Source organism: Phacochoerus africanus, chromosome 5, assembly GCF_016906955.1.
Source record: "Phacochoerus africanus isolate WHEZ1 chromosome 5, ROS_Pafr_v1, whole genome shotgun sequence".
Lineage (NCBI taxonomy): Eukaryota > Metazoa > Chordata > Mammalia > Artiodactyla > Suidae > Phacochoerus > Phacochoerus africanus.
In genome coordinates this window covers 77723406-77748714 of record NC_062548.1, presented here as the reverse complement: position 1 = coordinate 77748714, position 25309 = coordinate 77723406, and the positions used below count along the sequence as shown (strand labels likewise).

At 42.4% G+C, this 25309-nt stretch overlaps 1 protein-coding gene across 1 annotated transcript in view; it reads left to right on the top strand.

Moving 5' to 3' along the window:
• ANTXR1 (ANTXR cell adhesion molecule 1) overlaps positions 1 to 25309 on the top strand; it is a 243486-nt gene that overhangs the window by 8126 nt on the left and 210051 nt on the right. Inside the window, exons 2-3 of the mRNA XM_047781884.1 lie at positions 17936 to 18007; positions 21224 to 21295. Coding sequence (XP_047637840.1) covers positions 17936 to 18007; positions 21224 to 21295 — 144 coding nt within the window. The remainder of the gene's footprint in view (positions 1 to 17935; positions 18008 to 21223; positions 21296 to 25309) is intronic.

Below are 25309 nucleotides of genomic sequence, written 5' to 3'. Positions count from 1 at the left end.
ATTTGGATTCTGACCAAATGTGTCTCAGGGGGTGGGGGGTGTCATTGCCATTTTCGGTGGGGCAGTTTCTCACCATGAAGCACTCTAGGATGCCTGGCATTTCTGATCCTTCCTTTGTAAATGCCATTTGCCTTCCTGGTCATTGTGACACCCAATAAATAGATGTCCCTACATTTATTTCTAAATATATAGATGCCCCTTCATTTATTTCTAAATGCCTTCCTGTGAGATAGGTTGAGAACCCCTGACCTAAAGAAAGCAGGGTAGAATGAGGCATGTCAATGGTGCTGATTCCGAGCACCCCGGGACTACATCTCAGCAGGAAGAGCATTTGTCTGAAGAAAGAACTGAGGAGGCTTCAGTGATAAGAGAGCCCATGGAAATTGTAGACCTTGAAAATGAATGTTCTAACCAGTGGTTCCCAACCACAGGCCAAATCAGAACCTAAGGCTGGGCAGGTGTATATAATTTGGAAAATCTTCCTAGATGTTTGTGATGTGGGTCTGTCCCTTCCACAATAAAGAGGAATGGGAAGACAAAAAGAGCTGTCCTGTACTGATAGTTTTTTCCCTCTGCAGAGATGATGAAGTTGAGGCAGCAACACCTGAGAACTGGATGCCAGGCAGAGTTCTTATTTTAGATGGCAGGAGGAAAAGCCCACCATGACATGGAGAAGGAGGAGCAGTGGTCACAGATAGGCCATGCTCTGCCCTCCAATGTTGCCAGATCCTGCCATGTGTCCCTACACACAGAGGCCAGGGTACTTGCCTGGACAGTCCTTTGTTCCCTTTCTGTCAGGACTCCAGGCATGAAATGTGCCCCAGTGCCTCATGGAAAGGAGCTGGGCTCAAGCACAGGGGTTAAGAGAGCTGACTTTGGAATCAAGCATCTCTGGCTTCAGATACCAGCTCAGCCTTTCACCAAGCTGTATGACCTTGAGCACATTACTTAGTAGCCTCTCCAAACTTTCTTCTCATTAGTAAAACAGGCATTAAAATTTCTGCCTCACAGAAGTGTCCTAAAGATTAAATAATATTAGATTAAAACTTTTATTGAAGCATTTGGTACGTGAGTGCCCGAGATGATGGTGGTGGTGGTGGTAGGTGGTGATAATGGTAGTGATGTTAATGGTGATGATGGTGACTGTGGTATTGATGGTGGTGGTGATGGTAGTATTGATGGTGTGATGGTGGTGGTGATGGTGGTGGTGGTGGTGGTGGTGATGGTGACTGTGGTATTGATGGTGGTGGTGATGGTAGTATTGATGGTGTGATGGTGGTAGTGATGGTGGTGGTGGTGGTGACTGTGGTATTGATGGTGGTGGTGATGGTAGTATTGATGGTGTGATGGTGGTGGTGGTGGTGGTGGTGATGGTGACTGTGGTATTGATGGTGGTGGTGATGGTAGTATTGATGGTGTGATGGTGGTAGTGATGGTGGTGGTGGTGGTGGTGGTGGTGGTGACTGTGGTATTGATAGTGGTGGTGATGGTAGTATTGATGGTGTGATGGTGGTGGTGGTGGTGGTGGTGGTGGTGACTGTGGTATTGATGGTGGTGGTGATGGTAGTATTGATGGTGTGATGGTGGTGGTGATGGTGAGATGGTGGTGGTGGTGGTGAGATGGTGGTGGTGGTGGTGGTGGTGATGGTGACTGTGGTATTGATGGTGGTGGTGATGGTAGTATTGATGGTGTGATGGTGGTAGTGATGGTGAGATGGTGGTGGTGGTGGTGGTGGTGGTGGTGATGGTGACTGTGGTATTGATGGTGGTGGTGATGGTAGTATTGATGGTGTGATGGTGGTAGTGATGGTGGTGGTGGTGGTGGTGATGGTAGTATTGATGGTGTGATGGTGGTGATAGTAGTGGTGATGGTGGTGATGGTGACTGTGGTATTGATGGTGGTGGTGATGGTGGTATTGATGGTGGTGATGGTAGTGGTGGTGGTGGAGGTGATGGTAGTGGAGATGATGGTGGGGGTAGTGGTGATGATGATAGTGGCGGTGGTGGTGGTAGTGGCGTTGATAATGGTGGTGGTGATGGTGGTTATTCTCTCTAGAAAAAAAAAGACGTGTTCCTCTAACAAAAGACACCTCCCTAGACTTTAAGGGGGACTGGCTGGCTAAGGTGAGGAATACATCAATTCATCCAGTATTTATCAAACCGTGCTAAATTTATGGAATTTCAAAATGGATTTCACAATTAAAGCAGAAGAGACAAAGGGTTAGGAAAACAGAGTCGGTGAAATTACCAGTTTTGGTTGAGATGAGAGAGGCTTAAGAGATGTCACCAAGAAGGTAACTTTGGATACAGAACTTGACCTTGAACATTGGGCAGGATTTTGCCAGGTGACAAAGTAAAGGGAAAACATTGATGGTGAAGGGGCAATACAGGAAAGCAAAGGGACACATATTCTTTGTGATGTGAGCATGACGATGAGAGTGACAGGGAAAGAATCTGGAAAGAGTGGATTTTCTTCTATCAGCCATAGGTTATGGGGTTATGTCATAGGAATGGGGAAAAAAGAGCAAGTGAAATTGAGTGCTCTTGTAGAGGGGAGCATCAGGAATTGATGAGCAAGTGGCTATGAGCAAGCAGGAGGGGAAAGAGTTGTGAGGGTAAGGAGTGGGTTTCAGAGAGAAGAGTTTGGTCTGGACTGTTGAGTCTGAACATGTGGGACTTTTGGGTGGAGATGTTGAGTAGGCAGTTGGATTTATACCCTGGAACTGAAAATAAAGACTTGAGTGTTGTTAACCCCCAGGGTAGTAGTTGAAAATATGGATATGATAATAAATAATGTAGAGATAGTATCAAGATAATATCAGCATTAAAAAATGTCAAGAAAAGGTGGAGTTTAATGAGGAAGATGGCCACGGTCCAACCTAGTAGAATTGCCAACAGGACCAAAGGAGAAACTCCACTAAACAGAGCCGGGAAGAAGTCGACAGAACAGTCAGAAGAGAACCAGCAAAGAATTGTTACTATTGAGCAAGGAAAGAGAGAATTTCAGTGGAAGGGTGAGCAACTAGATGTTTTCCCCCTAAAATTATCTTTTTCTATCCCTAGTCTTGTGGACAGTATCACCCTAAATCCAGCCACTTAAGCCAAAGATCAGAGAGTAATCCTCATTCTCATATTCCAAGGCCTGACAACACCTGCTCCTACATCTCTGCCCTGCCATTGCCTTAGTTCAGGCTGTTTCTCACCCAGTTCACTGAAACATTCTCCAAATTGATCACTTGACCTCCTTTTTAACACTCCCTCCCTGCCCTACGTCCTTGACACCGGTACTAAATGGATCTTTTTAGAACACAAATTTAATCTTGACATCATCCCCCCAACCCTTGAACCTCTAAACACTCCCAGGGTTCTTTCAGTATAAAATGTAAACTCTTCAGCAAGGTATCCAGGAATCTTACTGCTTGGATCACTATGTGTTTCCCTTAACCTCATCTCTTGCCACACTCCTACTCCCCTGCAATTTCCAACACAACTGTGCTAGGCAGTTCCCTGAACTAACCCTTGCTCTTTCTTGCCTTTAGCCATAATGTCCTTCATCTCCGTTTCCATCTTTATAGAAGTGATGCCCTCTTACCCTTTGAGATGATTACTGGCCCTTGGTCCCCTCCCCTCTAGTTGTGGCTCCCTGTGGTACAAAAAAATTAAGAACAGTCATCTTTTTATGTGTCATCTTCAATCAAAACCCATTCCTTGTTCAGAATTCCTCAATCCCATAACGACTCATCTCACATGATGAATAGCAGAGGGGTCCATGATCAAGAGTTGGAGAAGAATTACCCTTGGCATTTGTCCTCTGATGTCTCATTCAGGGGTCTTGTCTTCTTTTCCTCAAACTGTGCGGCTCATTCGGATACAGCTCCTTCCTGTAGGAACCACCTGGAACAAGCTTTCCCAATAACTTTTGGCAAAAAGATTGTGATCAGAATCATAGCCATCATCCCTTATATAGGATAGTGCAAATACCAGGTTTATGGAAATGGCATAGTAAATAAGAGAAAAATGAAGTGTCCTGTTTGTAACTATATACCAGTCCCAATAATAAGCAATATAAGGTAAAAGGAAATATAAGATGCCATTGGACAGCCACAATCTAACTATAAATAAATGGATGGCCTGGTACATTCCTGACCTGTGCTTGTCCCACTATAACTATTAATGGGTTCCTATTTTATTCTTGAAAGTGTCCCAGTTTGGATATGAAATTATCTGGTCACCCTGCTGAATAATTGTCATAAAAGATACTTGAAGAAACAAAAGAGGAGAGGATTGAAGGTTAAACAGGTGAATACCCCTGTACACCTTGTCCCATTAAAATGGCAACCAGTTCAGCACTTTTCATTCCATTCAAATGCCCCAATTTTAAGCTTTGCCTGGCAACCCCACTCCCAGATTCCCATAACAGTTCGTGGAACTTCTCCAGTACTTCTCACTATCTTAGCCCCTAGCGCTGTGAATTGTAATTTCGTGTTTCCTGATCCCCCCATGGGGAGGCAGTATTGCACAGGTATTAAGACCACAGGTTTAAAGGCAGAAAGGAGACTGAAGGAGAGTAGTGTTTGGTCTAAGAGCATGGACTCTAGGGCTAGAGTTTGAATCCCAACCCTATCACTTACTAGCTGTGTGTCCTTAAGCAAGTTACTTAATCTCTGTGTGAGCTCAGTTTCCTCATCTATAAAAAGGGAGCTCATAGTATTATCACAGAGCATTGTGCTCAGAGCAGAAATCCTATGCATGCACAGGAAGTACTTGCTAAGTGCTAGATATTATTATTAAATGGTAATGAACGTAAAGGGCTCAGCACGATGCCTGCTGCTTAGTAAATACTCAATAAATGTCCTGGTATGATTATTAATCTTTATAGATCCTGAAGGACCTAACAGGCATTAAAAATCATTTTGCGGAATCAATACATATTCTCTGTTGTATTTATGCATCCTGCAGCTACATCCCATGAGAAAGAACTGAAGAAGGTCATTTTCTTTAGCAGAAACAAAGGCATTGGTGACTTTTGGAAGTGCTGCTTCAGGGCATCATAAATGCAGACATTAAAATTTAATGAGCTAGGGACTTAGTTTAAGATGAGAAAGGAAAGAAGTTTGTTTATGACTTCTGAAAAAGAAGCTGACCATGGACAGTTAGCTTTTCCCTGCCTCCCTCACTATCACCTAAAACTGCCCTACCCCCAAAAAGAGAAGATCTTAAAAAGAGGCATCTGGGGGAAGCTGGCATCAGGTCCAATCACTAAGGACAGTGACACTGACGTGAAACACACTCGTAAGAAATTCCACTAGAAACATAACAGATGAGCTGAGTTTGGAGGAGGTCGGCCAGGGTCTCCTTTCAGTGCTGTTGCCAAGTTGAACAACATGTACAGGAAGATTCTGAAGGAGCCCTAAGAACCATCCCAAATGTGGAAGTGAGTTTGAAGTAAAGAGTGGGACATAAGGGAAATGGGGACCATCTCCTTAGAGCCAGGCTGCCATTGTGCCTCAGCAACATGCAGAGGCAGCTGTGCCGGAAGCCCAGGGGGAAAGTAAGCCATAGAAGAGAGAACGCATAAACACTAGGCATCTCCGTGACAGTGATTCTGTCCAGCATTGCAGAGTCCTCCCTGGAGATCCTGGGCCTCCAGGGAAATGGCAGAGTTCTGTCTTTAATTATGTGGATGCAGTAGAAATTGGGAATGAGGTCAGGTACAGTACAACGTGATCTTGGAGTAGACACCAAGCCAAAAAACTACATATGGCAAACTGGATTTGGTGTGCAGAACAAACACACACACTTTGCAATGATGACGTTCCTCTGTGAGAAGTAAGTGATGAGGGGTTATTCTATCCCCTACTCTGCTCTAATTGATGAAACAGTAGCAGAAGCTTACTTTAGCCATTAAGACCAACTCCCTTCTCCCAGATTGTGTTCTTAGGGAAGTTTATAAGTGTGAAGACAATGCTGTAAATATATATATATAATTATATAATATTATATACATACGTATTAATATTGACATTAATGTTATATACATATTATATTAATATTAATACATATGCATGGTATCATATATATGTATATATATTATATACATATATATGCCTTACATATGTATAAAATGTATGTAATATTTGGGAAGTAAATACGAGACCCGGTTACACCTTCCCATATTGAAACAAGAAAATAGGGCCTACAAGATTTTAGCATCTGAATATAAAGAGTGAAAAAAACTCTTGCGATAGAAGGACATATTTATGGAAAGAATTTCCAACAGCAAAAGAGGGCAGTTTTAGCATCACGTTTCATGATTTCAGTGAAGTTAAATAAAATAAGACATTTGTAAAACAGGAGATAACATCTGAAAAGGGACCTAGAGTAGTTAAGGAAATGTAAAATTATCTGGAAAAATGTGAAGTCACCTGAGAAGCTGTAAAGAGCAGAAGCGAATGCAGAAAATGACAGAAATGATGAAGGTGTGTTGGAGAAGTTCTCGTACTTTGAATAAGAAATGAGGTATGTGGGAGTTCCCATCGTGGCACAGTGGTTAACGAATCCGACTAGGAACCATGAGGTTGCGGGTTCGGTCCCTGCCCTTGCTCAGTGGGTTAACAATCCGGCGTTGCCGTGAGCTGTGGTGTAGGTTGCAGACGTGGCTCGGATCCTGCGTTGCTGTGGCTCTGGCGTAGGCCGGTGGCTACAGCTCCGATTCAACCCCTAGCCTGGGAACCTCCATATGCCGCGTGAGCGGCCCAAGAAATAGCAACAACAACAACAAAAAGACCAAAAAAAATAAATAAATAAAAAATAATGAGTAACAAAAATGGATATCCAATATCCTAGATAATTTGAGTAGCTAAAGAATAGTCTAGAAAAACCATTCAAAGATTTGGTAGGAGAGAATTTTCCTGTAAAAAAAAAAAAAACCTGAAAATGAAGATTGAATAGGCTCATCAAGTAATAATAAAAATGAATTAAAAGAGATGAATATGTAAACATTTCCTGGTGAAAATTTTAAATTTCAAAGATGATAGAATTTGCACCCTCTGGAGGGACTGATTTGCCCTTGGGGGTAGGTCCTTTGGTTTTGGACCAAGTTAGGGTCATGGAAAATTCTATGACATCTTCAAGGAAAAGAAAATTTCAATATGAATTAAACTCTCCCAGATAATAGAAAAAAAATGAAGCTTCCCCATTTATTTTAGGAATCTAGCATTTGTATGATATTAATATCTACCCGAGATAACACACATGTAAAGCATCTGAACAAATTTGAATAAAAACTTTAAATCTGAAATCAAATATCATTATAACAAAACTATATAGTAAAAAAATGATACACCAAGGCCAAGTAAAATTTTATCCTAGGAATGCAAGGATTCTTCAACATTTAGGAAATATGTTAAAATAACACATTTATTTTGAAAGCCATAGATGAAAACCAATTCATTTTTCAGTGAATCTGAAAAGATATCTCTCTGAATAGTTAAGTGTGCAAAGGATAAAGAGGATATGAATAATCATTGATGGGGTTGATTTGCCAAATATATTTTGAATTATATACCCCACAGAGAATAAACTTTCCTTTCAGATACCCATGAAATATTTATTAGGTAACAAAGAATGCCTCCATGTATATCCCAAGGCATAATTTTTCCAGTCCACATTTTCAGCAATGAATAACAGGAAATGAGTAGCGAAAGTACACTAAAGCTTCAGCTACCAGGGGGAAAAATATGGATTTTTAATATTCTCTCGTCATGAGGAAGACTGAAAGAAAGTTGCTGTCTAGGACAGAGGTTGGCAAACTAGGGCCTGCATCCTGTTTTTGTAAATAAAATTGCATTGTAGGGAACTATATCTAAACAATTGTGATGGAACATGATGGAGGATAATGTGAGAAAAAGAATGTGTGTGTGTGTGTGTGTGTATATATAGATGTATGTATAACTGGGTCACTTTGCTGTACAGCAGAAGTTGACACTGTAAATAAAATATAACAGAAAAATTAAAAAAAAAAAAAACCTGCATCGTAGGGCTCCCACACTATTTAGTTCGTGTACTTCCAGTGGCTGCCTCTACTACAATACAGAGGTGAATAGTTGCCACTGAGACCATGCAGTCCTCAGAACCTAAAACACCTGCCATCTGGACCTCTACAGAAGTATGCTGATCCCTGGACTAAAAAAAGACATTTGCACCCCAACAGAAAATGTGCAAAAGATACTGATAGCAGGATCAATTTCATGGGCATGGAACCTGTGCAGTTGCCCAGAGACCCGCACTGAGAAAGTCCTGCGCTTGGCTTCATGCTCTGCTGTCGCCATCTTGAAATCCTTAATAATTTTTGAACAAGAGGCCCTGCGTTTTCATTTTGCGCTGGATCCTACAAATTATATGGCTGGTCCTAACAGAAGCATCATGTTTTTAAAACAAAGACAGACAAATAAATTATAAATAAGAAAAAAATCTAAATGGCCTATTATTAAATGCTCCCAAATGAAAAACTGTCATGAAAATTCATTTTCATTTATAAAACACTCAGCCATGTCAGAAAGAGCTAATCCCAAGTGTGGGTAAGAAAACCAGCACTTCATACCTTGCTCCTGGGAGTGTAAGCAACATGACAATGGGAAGTGAGTTGTAGCAGCCACGGGGTAGCAAAAACTTATTCTCACTATCCTCAGATATGGAGAAAATAACTTAAAGCTGCTTTGCTTTTCTTCAAAAGGCCTTCCTGCTGGGTGCAGGTGTGCTGAGGAGAGGAGGCAACTTTCTTCTAAACTGGAAATCCCTGGCCAGTGCAAGAATTTAAACTCAATAAATTTAAGCCTTTTAAGTGTGTTGCCGGACCTCGCCTTCCCTCACTCCCATCGCTGTGTGTCTGAGAGGAGCTTATTGTGTCTTTATGGCTTGGATGTAAAGGAGACCTCTGACTTTTCAAGCAGCCACAGAACCATCCCTTGTCTTGTCATGGCCACCTGGTGGTCATCCACAGATCACATTGGTGGCTTTGGTTGATGGCCCTTGGGTCTCATTTATCACATCTCAATTATGGCAAATACCTTTTGGACAGCTAACCAGTTTTCTGTTTTCTCAGCAACAGCAACAACAACAATTTTGTATTGAATTTGCACTTAAAGTACTAGTACGGCTTTTTCTGGTGTGTGTGTGCGCGTGTGTGTTGCAAAAGGCAAATTAGTAGAGGTGAAGGGAGGCCCTATTTTGCTCTAATGTCTTTTTGATCATTTACAAGAAAAAAGACAGTTGATATCTCTGAAACTGGCCTGAACCCAGTATTAATGGCCTGAACCCGGGCCTGAACTGAGCCGGAACACAGATTGGGACTTGAACCCAGGTCCTGGGACTCGAACCTAGGCAAAACAAAACAGATTGGGACTTGAACCCACATATTAAATTAGCACTCACCCAATGTCTGGACTTACTGAGGTTCAGGTTCTTCATGCCTCCATGCAAAAGGAATTCAGCGAGAGACAGTGATAGGCGAGAAATAGATCTATTGGGATAGGAAGCTTGTGAGAGATGCAAGCGGAGGATCTGTGGGCTACAGTTTTATCCTCCAAGAGGTGTGGGGTTGGAAAAGCTGGCCTCTTCCTTTCTGGGAGTAGCAGTTCCTCCTCGGTATCCAGTAAGGTGTGTATTCAAATCCGCAGAAGGGTGGTCCTCAAACTCCTGCCCTTGGTCTGAATCTGAATGCAGGCCTCACCCGATCCTCTACCCAACGACCTGAGGCAATTCCAGCACTTCCACTAGTCAAGCAAGCCTGCCTTGTTCTGATGGCTTTTTTGAGCAATTTATTAACTTACAGTGATCTCCCAAAGTCTCCTAGATTTCCCTCTCTATCTGTGATCCTTTCCCAGGACTTCTAAAACTACCTGTGCCTACTCCATCCCTATCATCTTGACATGGTATATGTGCATTTCTTACACGTAGCTGACCCAAAGTTTCACACAGCGTTACTGTCTGTCATGGTATGCAATATATCCTGTTATTTCTATTCTGTTCTATTCTATTCTATTCCATTTTTTAAAAAACGTTGGCAGCCTCCTACCAAAATGATTTCCCAAATCACTAATTGTTTGCATTCCACAGCTTAAAAGTCATTGTCATAGCCATCAGTTAGATTGACTAGAGGGGAAATTGCTTACAAATCAGTATGGTGGGCTGGGCCTCTGGTTTGGGGTCCCCAGACACAGGCAGGAGCAGAGTGGGGAGCCCCCTACTCAAAGCACAGTGCTCAGAGGCCTGGTTTGGTTCTGCACTGGTCTCTGAAGAAGTTGGAATGGAAGCCAGAGTTGAGGTCAAGCTTTCTGAGCAAGAGGGAGGCTTGGCCATGACCCCAGTCAGTCATAGGAGGACAAGGGCTGGAGGCTTGGGCTGGGTTTAGGTCTTCAGCCAGTTACAAAGCTTTAAGGGGCTTGGAGGAAGGAGGGGAGGGCCAAGGACGAAGCAGGGGCAGTGGGGCAGGGGGTAGGAGGGGGGACAAAAATGAACTTGGGGCCTTTGACGGCAGAAGGGATTGCTGGTCCTGCTTAGTGGCGCCTAAGGCTGCAGTTCCCGTCCAGGATTAGCTGGGGACCTGGGTGGGTCACTGAGGACATCAGTGACTTCAGCTGGGTGGGGCTAAGGAAAAGCAGGAACTGACAGTTTTTATAATTTCCATCCTTACAGCGACTCTGCTCTTCCAGGATTAAAAGGCTCCTGGCTGATGGTTCCAGCTGTGAGCTCTCTTTTTTTCCCTTTCCTTTTATTCTAACCCATGTGCAAAGGGAGGAACAATTTAAACTTAATTTGGCCCACTTGATGCTTTCTGACTGGTTGTATCTGTGGCCAATGGAAAGAGTGTGTGTTTTCTAAGGAGCTTAACCACAGGGAGATTTGGAAACTCACATAAACACAAAAGAATGTGTCTCAGAAACAAATCCGAATGAGACGCCGGGTTCTCATTTTGCTCTTACTCTTTGCAGAGCAGCCACTTGGAAGTGCTGACCTGAGGGCAATGCCAGATTCCATGAAAAACCCTGCCCTGGGAACACACAGTGAATGCAGTGTCACAAAACATATTGATTTCTTACCATGTCCCAAACACTTGGGTTGGCATAGGAAAAACAGGAAGAAGTAGGAAATTCTGGAGCTGCCTCCAGCCATTATCTTCTCATTGGACCAGAGGCTTTGCCTCCTGATGATCTGTGAGCCCTTCTCCAAAGCCAAGTCAGAAGGTGGTGTGAAGAGGGGTTGAGGTTGACCCTGATTTTGAGCGGACCCAGGTATATTGAATGAATCCTTAAGCAGAGAGCTCTGTAGGGCTGTGTCCAAGCAGAATTCCTGGGCGCCAACTTGAACTCCAAATTTTGCTGAGATTTATACTTGTGGAAGCAAGGCACAAACTCCCAAGAGGGAGCCTGAATCTTCCACACCATCCTAATATCCAGTTGGCTCATGGAAGTCTTCAGCACCTAGAATTGCATTTGAGTTGGGATTTAATGGAGTCAAATATCTAGGACATTTCACACCCACTGACTTCTAGAATATGGACATTTCAACTCCCTTTGACCATAGTTTGCCAGCAATTGTATGTTAAAACCAATTTTAAACAAACAGACAAACAAAAATCAATCTGCAACAAAGTTCACTGGAACCTTTCCCAGGACTGTTTATATTTGGGCTAAGAAGGAATTTTTGTTTCTGCCCTGGGGCTTTTGGAGACAATGGCTGGGTGAGCCATTGCTGCCCGAGAGAACATCAGGGCTCTGTAGCTGGGATTTTACCATCAGTAATTCTTTTTTTTTTTTGTCTTTTTTTGCTATTTCTTTGGGCCGCTCCCGCGACATATGGAGGTTCCCAGGCTAGGGGTCTAATTGGAGCTGTAGCCACCGGCCTACGCCAGAGCCACAGCAACGCGGGATCCAAGCCGCATCTGCAACCTACACCACAGTTCACGGCAACGCCGGATCGTTAACCCACTGAGCAAGGGCAGGGACCGAACCCGCAACCTCATGGTCCCTAGTCGGATTCGTTAACCACTGCGCCACGACGGGAACTCCCATCAGTAATTCTTAAATGGGTTGTCATGATAAATGAGATACTTTACACATTGTAGGGTGAAAAGCTGGCCCTGGATCCACACCCTACTTCTCCTGGCTGTGGCCTGGAGCCCACTTAGGTCCTCAGGGTTGAAGAGAAGCCAAGGTCTGCATATGGAACCCTGGATTGATTATTCTGGGATTAGCTACTAGGTCAGATTCCAAAACCAGAAACTCAGTTTGCAAGGCAAAGTGCAGGTAAGACACACATGTTTTAACAGAAAGTCCAGACAGAATCAAAGACTCAGTATATCTACCTATGAGAGAGGGCAGGAGTCTAATTCAGGTACCATTGGGTAGTTGTCTGATGCCCTGTGGATGAAGTAGTTAGAGTCAAGGTTAGGGATCTAGCTGTGGCGGGTGGGTGATGGTGAGGTCACTTGGTGGTGGTGAGGTGGGGGAGAGGACCATGGCACCAGACAGGTAAACCCCTTGCTCCTAAGAATTTGGGTTAAAAAGAAATAAGAGGCACCTGTAACAAGCTCACTTCTGTGATAAATCCATAAGCAGCTGCCACGGGATTCTTTCCTTCTCTTAAGGGTGATCTGATCTTGGGGTAGGACAGAGCATGCATGTGTGGGTTTAGAAAGCTCAGTAATAAGGACTAGAAGGATTCCCAGGTGCAGAGGTAAGTCATCCTATACTCCTCTGCTACTTCAGTAGTTGAGGTCCCATGGTGACTCAAGAGAAGACAAAACCAATTTTGTTCTCAGGATCTTAGAAGGTTCTGTCTACCCTCAGTGCTTGAGGGGATATCTATGTACATCTCAAGCATATCCCGAAGGGGGACTATTTTGGTCCAAGCTTATATAATTATGTAAAGAATAATCATATGTAAATAGAAAACCACGTACCTCAACAGTAACAGGACAAGTATTAATAGAGTTGGGATGGGAGAAGCAAGCCTGTCAATATCTCCTTACCTCCGGTTTTATGTCAAGGATCTCATTTTATTTTCTTCTTGAGAAATTGCAGCACCTGCCCATTGACAAGAAAGTTTTGCAGATAGATTTAACACTTTTCTCAACCCTCTAGGATATTTCTTAGCTCTCTCCCTATATCTAGCACCAAGAAATCAAATGAATGCCAACATTGTCTAAATGACACATATCAGTCAGATAAAGAATAGTGAAAATGAAATGTTTCAAGACAAAAAGAAAGTATGAATTATCTGTGGGTGACCCTGTTTGATAAGTAAAGGAATGAAAATTGATCGGTGGCTGTGAAATAGGGCCAATCCTTGAAAACAAAGAAAAAGTAACCTAAGAGGGATTTACTCCAAATTCTTGCTCCTTAGACAGAGAATAGACCCCTAATTCTAGTTCAAGTCCCTTTTTCACTAAAACTCTGCCTCCTCTCCTAGTATAATCCTTTGTACTTATCTACTGATGATAAAATCAAACATGGGATGGAGCTATGGGGGTGCCTCTATAATCATCACAAATCTTACCCTATCCCTCAGTAACCACAATTTCAGAAGGTACTTGTCGGGGTCATATGGACCAAAAGACAGCATTGCATTTCAGAAGTGGGCAGAGATGAGCAGTGTTCAGGGAAATCTCTTGACTCCAGTGGAAAGGAACTGTAGAAATCTGGATTGGACTATGGCTCATCATCAGTCATGTGATGCCTCTTTTGAAACACACACACGGTATTGGGCCAGGTCTGCCAGACCCTAACTAGGATCCCCAGAACTAGAGCTTCTAACCCCTGGCTAAAGAAGAGCAGCCAGGACCAGACTTTGAGATTTGAAATATGCAAATAAAACTGGTCCGAGAGGATGTCTGGGGTTTGAATGAAAGGATTTCCAAAGCTTTAAAGGCCTAGGGCTAGGAGATGCTGTTCTGGTGAGCTCTTAGCAGTCTCCCAGCTTGCATTAAGCTCAGAGGTATATTGTTGATGATTGGGTAGGTGTGTTCACCAAGGAGCTCTGCTCTAGAATCATTGACCCATCTGGAAAGGCTCCTTGGGTTCACATAGGGTCACAGGAATTGGCTGGAACCATCTGAGTCCCAAACCCAGGGCGTTTATCCAAAGAAGGGTGGAAGAGGTGCTGTCCAGCTGGCAAAAATCAGGGGGTGTCCGTGAACAATAGAGGCTTCTCCTCTCCACACTCTTCTTTCTTCCGTCTAACAAATAGGTAGATGCTGGAGAGGCAAATATCCTTAAGACCCTCACAAGGGGAGCCTGAAAAAAAAAAAGGGGGGATTGCAACCCAATATCAGAGAATGATGACTGAGAGATGTACATGGGGCAGAGGCAATGAGCCCCATCTGTGTTGGTCAAAGACAACAGGCAAAGACTGAGTTGGGTCTTGAAGGATGAGGAGGAGTTTGCCAGTTTGGACAGTGAGCATCCCAAGCACATGGACTATACAGGAACTGAAAAGATTTTTGGAAAATATTTATTTTTGACAAGAAGATCCCCTACCATCTCCTCTCCCCAATCCCTTTCCCCAGCTCCCCAACTCTACCCCCTCTGTGCTTGCTCTTCCCCAATTATTTAAATAAACATTTCTATATTTACTAGAAAAATGCTTTTTCAGTGCTGATTTACCATCCTTCAGGGATTACTCCTTCTGATCCTTTGTCTATTTTTCTATTGCTTGCCTTGTTAATATCTACTTGTACCAATTACTTACATATCCTGGACATGAGTCTTTTGCATTGTGTATTTGTTGCAGACATCTTACCTCACTCTTTTCTTGTCTTTGAACTTGTTTATGATATCTTTGGGGGGGGCACACCTGTGGTTCAGAGATCTATTGTTGATGATTAGGTAGGCACGTTTACCAAGGTCGTTCCCTGGCCAGGGATCAAACCGGCACCACAGTAATGACACGCGCCACAGCAGTGACAAAGCTAGATCCTTAACTGCTAGGCCACCAGAAAACTCCTGTTTATGCTTTTTTGGTATCAAGAATTTTAGACACTTCAGATAGTCAAAATTCTTTTCTTAAAAAACGATTCAACTGCCTGTATCTGTTTGAAGAAACACTTCACTAACCTGATGACATAAAAATCTATAATTCACCAATCTCCTATAATGGATTGAAAGGTTTGTTTTCTATTAGGTTTTAATATATCTAGGGTTACATTTGGTATGAGATAGTGATCAGATTGGTTGCTTCCAATTAGAAATCCATTGCAGGAGTTCCCGTCGTGGCGCAGTGGTTAACGAATCCGACTAGGAACCATGAGGTTGCGGGTTCGGTCCCTGCCCTTGCTCAGTGGGTTAACGATCCGGCGTTGCCGTAAGCTGTGGTGTAGGTTGCAGACGCGGCTCGGATCCCGCGTTGCTGTGGCTCTGGCGTAGGCCGGTGGCTACAGCTCCGATTCAACCCCTAGCCTGGGAACCTCCATATGCCGCAGGAGCGGCCCAAGAAATAGCAACAACAACAACAACAAAAAAGACAAAAGACAAAAAAAAAGAAAAAAAAAAGAAATCCATTGCACAACATCATTTCTTGAGGGTTTATTCTCCTTCCCCAAATTTGAATCACCTCTTTCACTTTATAGCAAGACCTGACATACATTGAGATGTGGATTCTCTATTTTACTCCATTGACACTACTGTTATATATCATGTATATGGGGTCATGATATGTGAGAGGGCAAACTTTCCAAATTTGTTCTTTTTCATTATTGCCTTGATTACTTTTAGAACTTTAATCTTCATTCATTTTGAAAGTCAGTTTTGGAGTTTCAAAGCATCCTTTCATTTTTGTTTTTTTTTGTTTTTTGGGTTTTTTTTTTTTTTTTTTTTTTTTGCCATTTCTTGGGCCACTTCCACAGCATATGGAGGTTCCCAGGCTAGGGGTTGAATCGGAGCTGTAGCCGCTGGCTGACGCCAGAGCCACTGCAACGCGGGATCTGAGCCGCGTCTGCAACCTACACCACAGCTCACGGCAACACCGGATCCTAAACCCACTGAGTGAGGCCAGGGATCGAACCTGCAACCTCATGGTTCTTAGTCGGATTCGTTAACCACTAAACCATGACAGGAACTCCCAGAATTTTTCCTAGAACTGAAGTTATGTGTAATCTCATGAGATATTCTTACGCTGTGGAGTCTTTCAGTATATGACCATAACATATGGTATCACTTTTTTTCTGATCACACAGACATATCATTTCTGGAAATGGGGCAGAGAAAAATAAATTCTTGTAGAGATGGGATACACTCAACCAAAATAAGAATTGGTAGAGGTGTGGCACCTTGAAAAGGGAGGCATAAAGTCTGCTTTGCACAGATTCATCTTATCTGTAAAATAGTCTGAAATAAAGAAGTAACCATAAGTCTTTAGAAGTTAAAATTAAGGTAAATGTGTGCATAAAAAATAAAAAAGTAGTATAAAATGTTTGCAGTACAAAATATCAGAGTAGGAGTTCCTGTTGTGGCTCAGCAGGCCAAGAACCCAACATAGTGTCTGAGGGTGCAGGTTTGATCCCTGGCCTCCCTCAGTGGGTTAAGGATCCAGCATTGCTGCAAGCTCTGGTGTAGGTTGCAGAAGTGGCTCAGATCCAATGCTGCTGTGGCTGTGGGGTAGGCCAGCAGCTATAGCTCCAATTAGACTCCCATAGCTTGGGAACTTTCACATGCCACAGGTGAGGCCCTAAAAAGAAAAAAAAAAGAAAAAAATAAAGTCAGAGTAAAAGGAGCAAACTCTAACCTCAATGATTTTTTTTTAATTTTTTTTATTTTCCCACTGTACAGCAAGGGGGTCAGGTTATCCTTACATGTATACATTACAATTACATTTTTAACCTCAATGATTATTAGAAAGACTGCAGAAATGCAGGGCTCAGCTGAAACAAATCCTAAGTGAAAGACAAGAGGCATCAAAGCTACCAAAGAGTGGGTTGGAATGGAAAAAACCTACTATGAAGTCACTGCAACAGGTTGAGTACAAGCACTATGAAAAATGCTTATAAGCTGAATTGAAGCAGTAGAAAGTGAGATCAGTGAAACAGAAATCAATCTTGGGAAATAAAGAAGCCCCTTTCCAAATCTTAAATTCTTTGATTCCATATCTTAGAGAAAGTTTCCCTCTTTTTTCAGTAAAAGGATCCCCCTTTTTTCTTTGGCCTCACTTGCAGCATGCAGAAGTTCCCAGGCCAGGTATCGAACCCAGGTCACAATGGTGATAAGGCTGAATCCTTAAGGCTAGGCCATCAGGAAACTCCACTTTTAATAATGAAAGGCTGTATCATTTTTCTTCTTTTATTTATTAGTATGACTAGTTACTTTAGATATTCTCCAATATAGAGCTATATATATGGTCCTGAAATAAACTCCACCAATTAATTAATTAATATTCTTTTGGATTCCTGCTGGATTCATTTTGTGAATGTTTTATTTAGAGATTTTGAATCTTTATTGACAAAGGAATTGGACTCTTTTGAGGAGAGAGGAGAGGGATTTTGTCTATTTGGACATCTACTTTGTACTAATTTCATTTAAATGAATTGGAATTGTTTTTTCTTCTCTAATCAGAGCAACAATATAAATAGAACAACAATAATTATTTCTTAATGATATGAAACTAATCTGAATCTGGTTAGGCCCTTTTTAAAAATTTTTTTTTAGTGTTAAGAGTGCATGGGATGGTGGTGGGAAGTGGAGAGAAGGGAGTTTTTTTTCATCAGAATTTCTCAGAATAGTCTCATGAGGTCTAAGCACCCTTTCAAAATATTTCCAGAGTTAGGAAAGTTAGTTAATGAGCCCAGTGAGAGGATAGGTCAAGTGTAAAATCGTAGAATATGAAGAGAAATGATGCAAGGTCAAGATGCATACCTGATTAAGTCACATCTGCTTTATTTTCCTAGATCAGGAAGTGTGCTGCACCACTGGAATGAAATCTATTACTTTGTGGAACAGTTGGCTCATAAATTCATCAGGTGAGAACCATAACATGTACTTCTCTGTCATGAGTGAAACCAGCCTATGTTTGCTGTTCCGCTAATTACTAACTGCTTTGGGGATGCTTTTTGACTAAGATAGACTCTCGGGTCTTGGAATAGAGACTTGACTTTGTTTTCATCTTTGCCATATGTTAGAATAACTTCTGGCTGCGTGTTTTCAAAAGGACCCCCGTTTGGTTATAAGACCAAGATGTTAAATTTCTCCCTCTCCTGTTGAGTAATATCCTTCTAGAAGGATCATTAACATTTTCTTTCCCAGTGCACCCTGCTGGGACACTTGGCTCCATCTAGCTGGGCTTGTGCGTAGAGGCTGTGGTGTGTAAGGTGACCAGCTCATCCCCATTTGCCCAGAACTTTCTCGGTTTTAGCAGGGAAAGTTTCACACTCTGGGAGTTCTCCTTAGTCCTGGGCAAACCACTGCTGGTGGTCAGCCTGGCTATGTGCCCTAGGAGGTAGAATTTTCTGAGCATTCTCAATACTACTTTCCGAGGGAGGACAGTACCATCTTGAACATAGTTCCTATAAACATTGCAGGAACCCTGAGGTCCTACTTTCCAGTACGTGGTAGACACTCACTAGTAAAAGAAAGGAGGTCATTTCCTTGGCCCATCCTCCAAGGGCTACCACAAGTGTGAGCGCGTTCATGGATATGCTTGAAGCCCAATGTCAAGGTCTTTGGTAAAATTGTTCTGATCATTGTAAATTCTAAAGCAGCTCCACTCCTGCTTGAGGGCCTCTGTGGAGTCTTCCAGCCCATGTGAGTAACCATATACTTCCTCTTTGAATATGTTTTCTTTTATCACAGAAGACCAGGGTCCTCTGAGACCAGGGTCATCACAAATGTGTTCCCTGCAAGTTCAGTGACTGGTCTCAACATGTACCCGCTCCCCTGATTGGAGGGAGAAGTTAAGAGGTGTCCCCTCCATGGTGCCAAACATTGGATACTGCAGCAGGAAGCATCTAAACCCAGAAAAAGGGAGAAAACAGATGCTGGGAGGAACTGGGGGTGGGGAGAGAGAAGTAGAGGGAAAAGGAGAGAAAAAACCCATGGGTGGTATTAAAAGCAAAATATTTAAGAGAATCATAGACCCTTAAAATCAAAAGGAAAAACTTCCCAAGTTATCCTAAGAGGCATTCCCTAACCCTCAACTTGAATAGCTCTGGTGAGAAACTGCTGCCTTTTGAGGAAACAACCCAATAGATGGACAATTCCAGTTTCCATAAGAGCCTTTTTGTCATTGACCCATAATGTCCTTTCCTACGCTCTCATCCATCTGGAGTGATATAAAACAAACCTGCCTCCAGACACGCAATAGTATCTGCTCCGTCTCTATTTGTTCTAATAGTCTTCTGTTCCCTATAAAAGAGAGGAGTCTCCTGTAAAGGCTTTGAAATTAGGCAAATGTGGATTTGAATCCAAGCTCTGTTGAGCAACCCCAGCAATTTACTTACCTTGGTTGAACCCTAGTTTGCATGTGAAAATTATAAGGGGAAACATGTGCAAAGCAACTAGACTAAGAGTTCCCTTCTGACTCAGCAGGTTAAGGAGTTGGAATTACTGCTGTGATTCTGGTTATAGCTGTGGTGCAGGTTTTATCCCTGGCCCCTGGCACATAGTAGGCACAGGACAAGATTGACCATTTCTTTTTCTTAAGGTCCGCATCTGCGGCATATGGAATTTCCCAGAATAGGGGTCGTATTGGAGCTGCAGCTATCTGCCTATGCCACAACCACAGCAACACCAGATCCGAGCCGTGTCTGCAACCTACACCACAGCTCACGGCAACACCAGATCCTTAACCCTCAAAGTGAGGCCAGAGATTGAACCTGCATCCTCATGGATACTAGTCAGGTTCATAACCCCCTGAGCCACAATGGGAACTCCAGGATTATTATATTATCATGATAATTGTGATCGTTATTATTGGCATTTAGGACATGGTGTCCTGCTGACCCAGCTTTAGGGAGGTAGTGACAGGCGGCATGGTGCCATGGACAGAGAACCCAGGTCTGTTTCAAGAAGCCAATATTCAGTTCCCAGGTGTTGCTTGGGCTCCTGCCAAATATTAAACACAATGTTAAGGATTTCCAAAGATGCACCAGACACATGGTAATGGATCTGGACTTTATCCTGGAGGCATTCAGACCCCTTAGAGGTTTTATAGCTGATGGATGACAAGATTGAATTTATTTAGATTTTAGGAAAACAATTCTGGAAGCAGTGTGAAGAATGAACTGGAGCAAGGAATGATGGATGATAGGCAAGGTCACCAGCTGGGAAGCAGTTGCACTTGTTAGGGAAAGGGGGGGAAGGTTTGAGAAACATTTTAGGAATTGGCATCTATAAGATTTGGGGCCGGGCTGGGTATGGGAGATTATTGCATCGTGAAGAAATAGGTTGATGCCATGAAGGTTGTACCAGCTGGCTGCCCAGAGAGAGCCCCACAGGATAGCATTCCAGGAGTGAATCCACTTCAGGCTGACAGTCTTGTTCTTGCAGAACAGAAAAACATGTTTGTCCTCAGCTGAGTGCTGTTCTCTCTTCCAGAGTGTGGATTTTACATTGGCAAGGCTCCCAAGCACTGCCATGTGAAAACCATGCCAGTTATTGAGAAGTTCAACTGCCAAGTGGAATAGATATCCCTGTGGTCCATCAGCCCATGCTCTCCTTCTAGGGTAACTTCCTCCGGAAGGCAGGTGGAAATTAAAAGTTGATGGTCATCCTACAGAATGAATCGTATCATCTTAACAGCTAATGGCATCAAATGGCAACTGCCAGAGACATTCTTTGTATTCACTAAAGGATGCAGCAGGCTACAGAGGAGACACTATCAAATATGGTCTTTGGGGATCACCTTTGTATAAAGACAGCATGCAAACCAGTCTTTGAGAGACATGCTTCTTCAGACCGAGCAGAGGGCAATGATGAACTTTCGCTTTCTTGCTTGTCATCCACACTCACTGGGTGATGGTGTCAGATCCAAAGCAGCCTCCAGGAAGACAAAGCTTGGTCTAGCTTCACATTGGCTCCTCGCTGAATGTTAGCCCCACTGTGGAGGTACCCTTTGGGCTATAGATCAGCAGCTGGCTGCCTCGACACAAAGGGAAGGAAGAACAGGGAGGAAGTCTAGAAGCAAAATGGCATTCTGCAGTCTTTGGTTCTGCCCTAATAGAATTGCTTTTCCTTTCCAGCCCACAGCTAAGAATGTCCTTTATTGTCTTCTCTACTCAAGGAACCACCCTAATGAAGCTAACAGAAGACAGGTAAGGATGCCCCAAACGCCTGTCATTTAAAATCCATCTTTTCTTGAGTAGTTCTGATACTTAATCTAAGAGTGCTCTCTTTTCACTGATGCCTTGAACTTTGCACACTGACCCATCTGCTGGTTTACTCTCCAATGTCTTTGGTAGAATTTCTTGGTGGTGGTGAAATTTCATCAATAACTGAATGACATGAAGGGAAATCTTACCTTTGATTGGTGACTCTGTCTGCTAACTTGGAGCAAAATGTTAGCAAACTAGATTCTCGAGGGACTCTAATTTCTTTTATCTAAATTAGATTTATTTTGTGGACTAAGTAAGGGGTCAGAGAAATAATAGGCATGCTATGAGAGAAGTAAGAACTTGAACTATTATCATCCGTAATTGTTACTAAGACAGGGGATAGAAAGGGAGGCTTTATGGTACCACAAAAATAAAAGAACATTTGAATTCGGTGTGGACAAATGTTGTTGATATAAAAGGATGGGTTAGACCTAGCTTAGCAAAAACATTAATTGGGATTTTAACTTTAGCAAATGAAAACTAGCAGTACCAGAGACATGCCATTTATTCATAGCTAGGATGGTGTATTGGAGATGATGCTTTTCCTGAGTTAATGATCTTTGTCCACTTTTTAAAAACTATTTTTTATTTTTATCTTTATTTTCTTTTTACAACCATACCCACTCACAGCATATGGAAGTTCCCAAGCTGGGCACTGAATCGGAGCTGCAGCTGCTGGCCTATGCTCCAGCCACACAGCGACACCAGATCCCAGTCGCATCTGCTGCCTACGCTGCATCTTGTGGCAATGCAGGATCCTTAACACACTGAGTGAGGCAGGGTTGGAACCCACATCCTCATGGACACAATGTCGGTTTCTTAACCCGCTGAGCCAAAACAGGAAGTCCCACTTTTTAAAAAAGTGGTAGGGTCCACATGAGAAAAGCTCCAGGGCCACTTGTGGACTCTTGGCTGACGTGTTGGAGAAAGGAAGCGGGGAATGGAAAGTACAAGGAGGGCAGGAGGACTTTATTTTGTACCTTTCTTCTAGAAGTGAGAATAAAACTAACGGGATGGAGTAAGGTTTTCTGAAGTTTGCACTCACATCCACATCTGAGCTAGGTCCCATCTTCCTCCATGTCTTTGTTTCCTATCTGTAACAAAAAGAGCACTCTGTACGCTACAGAAGTTTTCAAATTCTGTTGCTCCTTCAGCAGTATCTGTTATATGGACGCCTGCCATTTGAGATGCATAGAAACCCCTTTTGAAATACAGGATTCTTACTCGTTATTAATGGGAGGAGAAATTGCAGCCTTATCACGTCCCTAAGAATACAGAGCAGAACGCTCTTAGATGCAGGCTGCCCATTCTTTCTATTCTTTCTATTTTGTATGCTCCTGCTCACAGCCTCTGGGAAGCTGGAGAGGTGGAGGGAGGTCACAGATTTATAAACACCCCTCAGACCCATTTCAGTTATCCTAGTTCAAATCAGTCATTTGAATCTTGCTTTGAATCTAGTTTTTGTGTGTCTTAACTTTACTATTTTTCGTTTCCCGTGCCAAGGGGAAAACTGAGGTTAGACCCTCCATTTTGCTGGAAGCAGAATTTAATATTTAAGGGCTGAATATGCATCCTATAAGAGCCAGAAATACCTTGCTAAAGGCTGTGTGGGTTTCATGTGGTGACTGCTTGGCCTAACCAATGAGTTGGTTGGCAAAGCATGACACAGTCCCCTGACACACCTCCAACCTTGTCAGCCTAGGGAAAGATGTGGGCAAGCCCTGTCTCTTTAAGATACTTTCTCATGAATTTGGCTAAAAGAGTTAGGCTCTCAGAACTTCCAAATTGCTACTATTTCTGAAATATACAACTTGCAGAGTTTTAGTTGGTCAAGGGAGTTTTTGCATTTTTCTTTATCTCATTTCTTCTTTACTATATCCCTGTAAGACAGTAAAAGATGCATTATACCTGTATAATAATTGAGAAAACTTATAGAATTTTTTAAAAAACTTGTTCAAAAACAAGATTTGAGTTAGCAGAGACTCATATCAACAAGAGCAAAAGATTTAGGATAAATCAAAAGAAATAATATCAAAGGTATATTTGCATCCAGTTTTTTGGATCAAATCCACACAGGAAAATAGTGGGAAGGTTGAAGAAATAGAATGGAAAATAAATGTGTTATACCAAGAAGTAGCAAAGGAGTTATAATTAGACTAATAATGTGTAACATTTGTATCTTTTATCTGCTAAGCACTCTATATATCATATTTATATCCATATAGCAATTATTACTTCAGTTTCTAATGTGGTCTCTTTGGTCATTTGATTTATTGTTCCATATGTGAAGTGTCATTTTTCATTAACTGCTTTCAAGGTTTTTTTCTTTTCTTTTCTTTCTTTTTTTTTTTTTTCTTTTTGTCTCATTAGGGCTGCACGCACCCACAGCATATGGAGGTTCCCAGGCTAGGGGTCCAAACGGAGCTGCAGCCACCAGCCTACACCACAGCCACAGCAACGCCAGATCTGAGCTGTGTCTGTGACTTACACCACAGCTCATAGCAACGCTGGATCCTTAACCCACCGAGTGAGGCCAGGAATCGAATCCACAACCTCATGGTTCCTAGTCTGACTCATCTCTGCTGCACCATGGCGGGAACTCCCAAGGTTTTTTTCTTTATCTCTAGTTCTGAGAAGTTTGGTTAAGATGTGTCTGCCATGGTTTTTTGTGGGGTTTTTTGTTGTTGTTGTTGTTTTGAGTTTATCCTATTTTGGCTATGCTGAACCTCTTGAATCTATAAATTTATATCCTCCCCCAAATTTGGGGGATTTATGGATGTTACTTTTCAAATATTTTTTTCTGCACCAATCATTTTCTTCTCTCCTTCTGGGACCTTAGTGACACAAATGTTAGACATTTTGATATTCTCCCATATGTCCCTGAAGTGTTTTGTTTGTTTGTTTGTTTGTTTTTGCAATCTTTCTTCTTTCTGTTCTTTATACTAGATCATTTCTGTTCTATCATCATGTAGACCGAGTCTTTCCTCTGTCATCTCCATTCTGCTGTTGAACTCATCTACTGAATTTTTTTTTTTTTTTTTTTGGCTGCATCTGCAGCATATGGAAGTTCCTGGGCCAGGGATCAAACCTATGTGTCAGCTGCAACCCAAGCTGCTACAGGGAAAATGCTGGACCCTTAACCCACTGCGCCATAGCAGAAACTCATCATCTACTGAATTTCTTATTATAGATATTGTCTTTTTCAGTCCTAAAATATCTATTTGGTTCTTTTTATTTTTATTTTATTTTATTTTATTTTGTCTTTTTTTTTGTTGTTGTTGTTGTTGCTATTTCTTGGGCCGCTCCCGCGGCATATGGAGGTTCCCAGGCTAGGGACTGAATCGGAGCTGTAGCCACCGGCCTACGCCAGAGCCACAGCAACGCGGGATCCAAGCCGCGTCTGCAACCTACACCACAGCTCACGGCAACGCGGGATCGTTAACCCACTGAGCAAGGGCAGGGACCGAACCCGCAACCTCATGGTTCCTAGTCGGATTCGTTAACCACTGCGCCACGACGGGAGCTCCCTATTTGGTTCTTTTTAAATTTTTGTTTTTTTATGCTGAGAACATCCATCTTTCCATTTATTTCAAGTGTGTTGATTTTTACCTTATGGAGCACAGTTATTATATCTTCTCCTATATAATAACTGCATTTGTTTTAATTGATAATTCCAATAGCTCAGGGTTGGCATCTTAATTGTCTTCTCTCTTGAGAATTGATCACATTTTCTAGGTGATTTGTATGTCAATCAATTGTAGATTATATTTAAAAATTTTTAATATGCTGTTGAGACTCTGAGTCATATTCAAATCCTCTAAAGAATATTGATTTGTTTGTTTGTGTTAGTAGGCAATCACCCTGGCTAGGTTCAGATCATGAGTTCTGTCTCTTCTCTGAGTGGTGGTTTTTATTTTAGTTCTGTGTTCAGTCTTTGCTAAGCTGCTTTGGGCC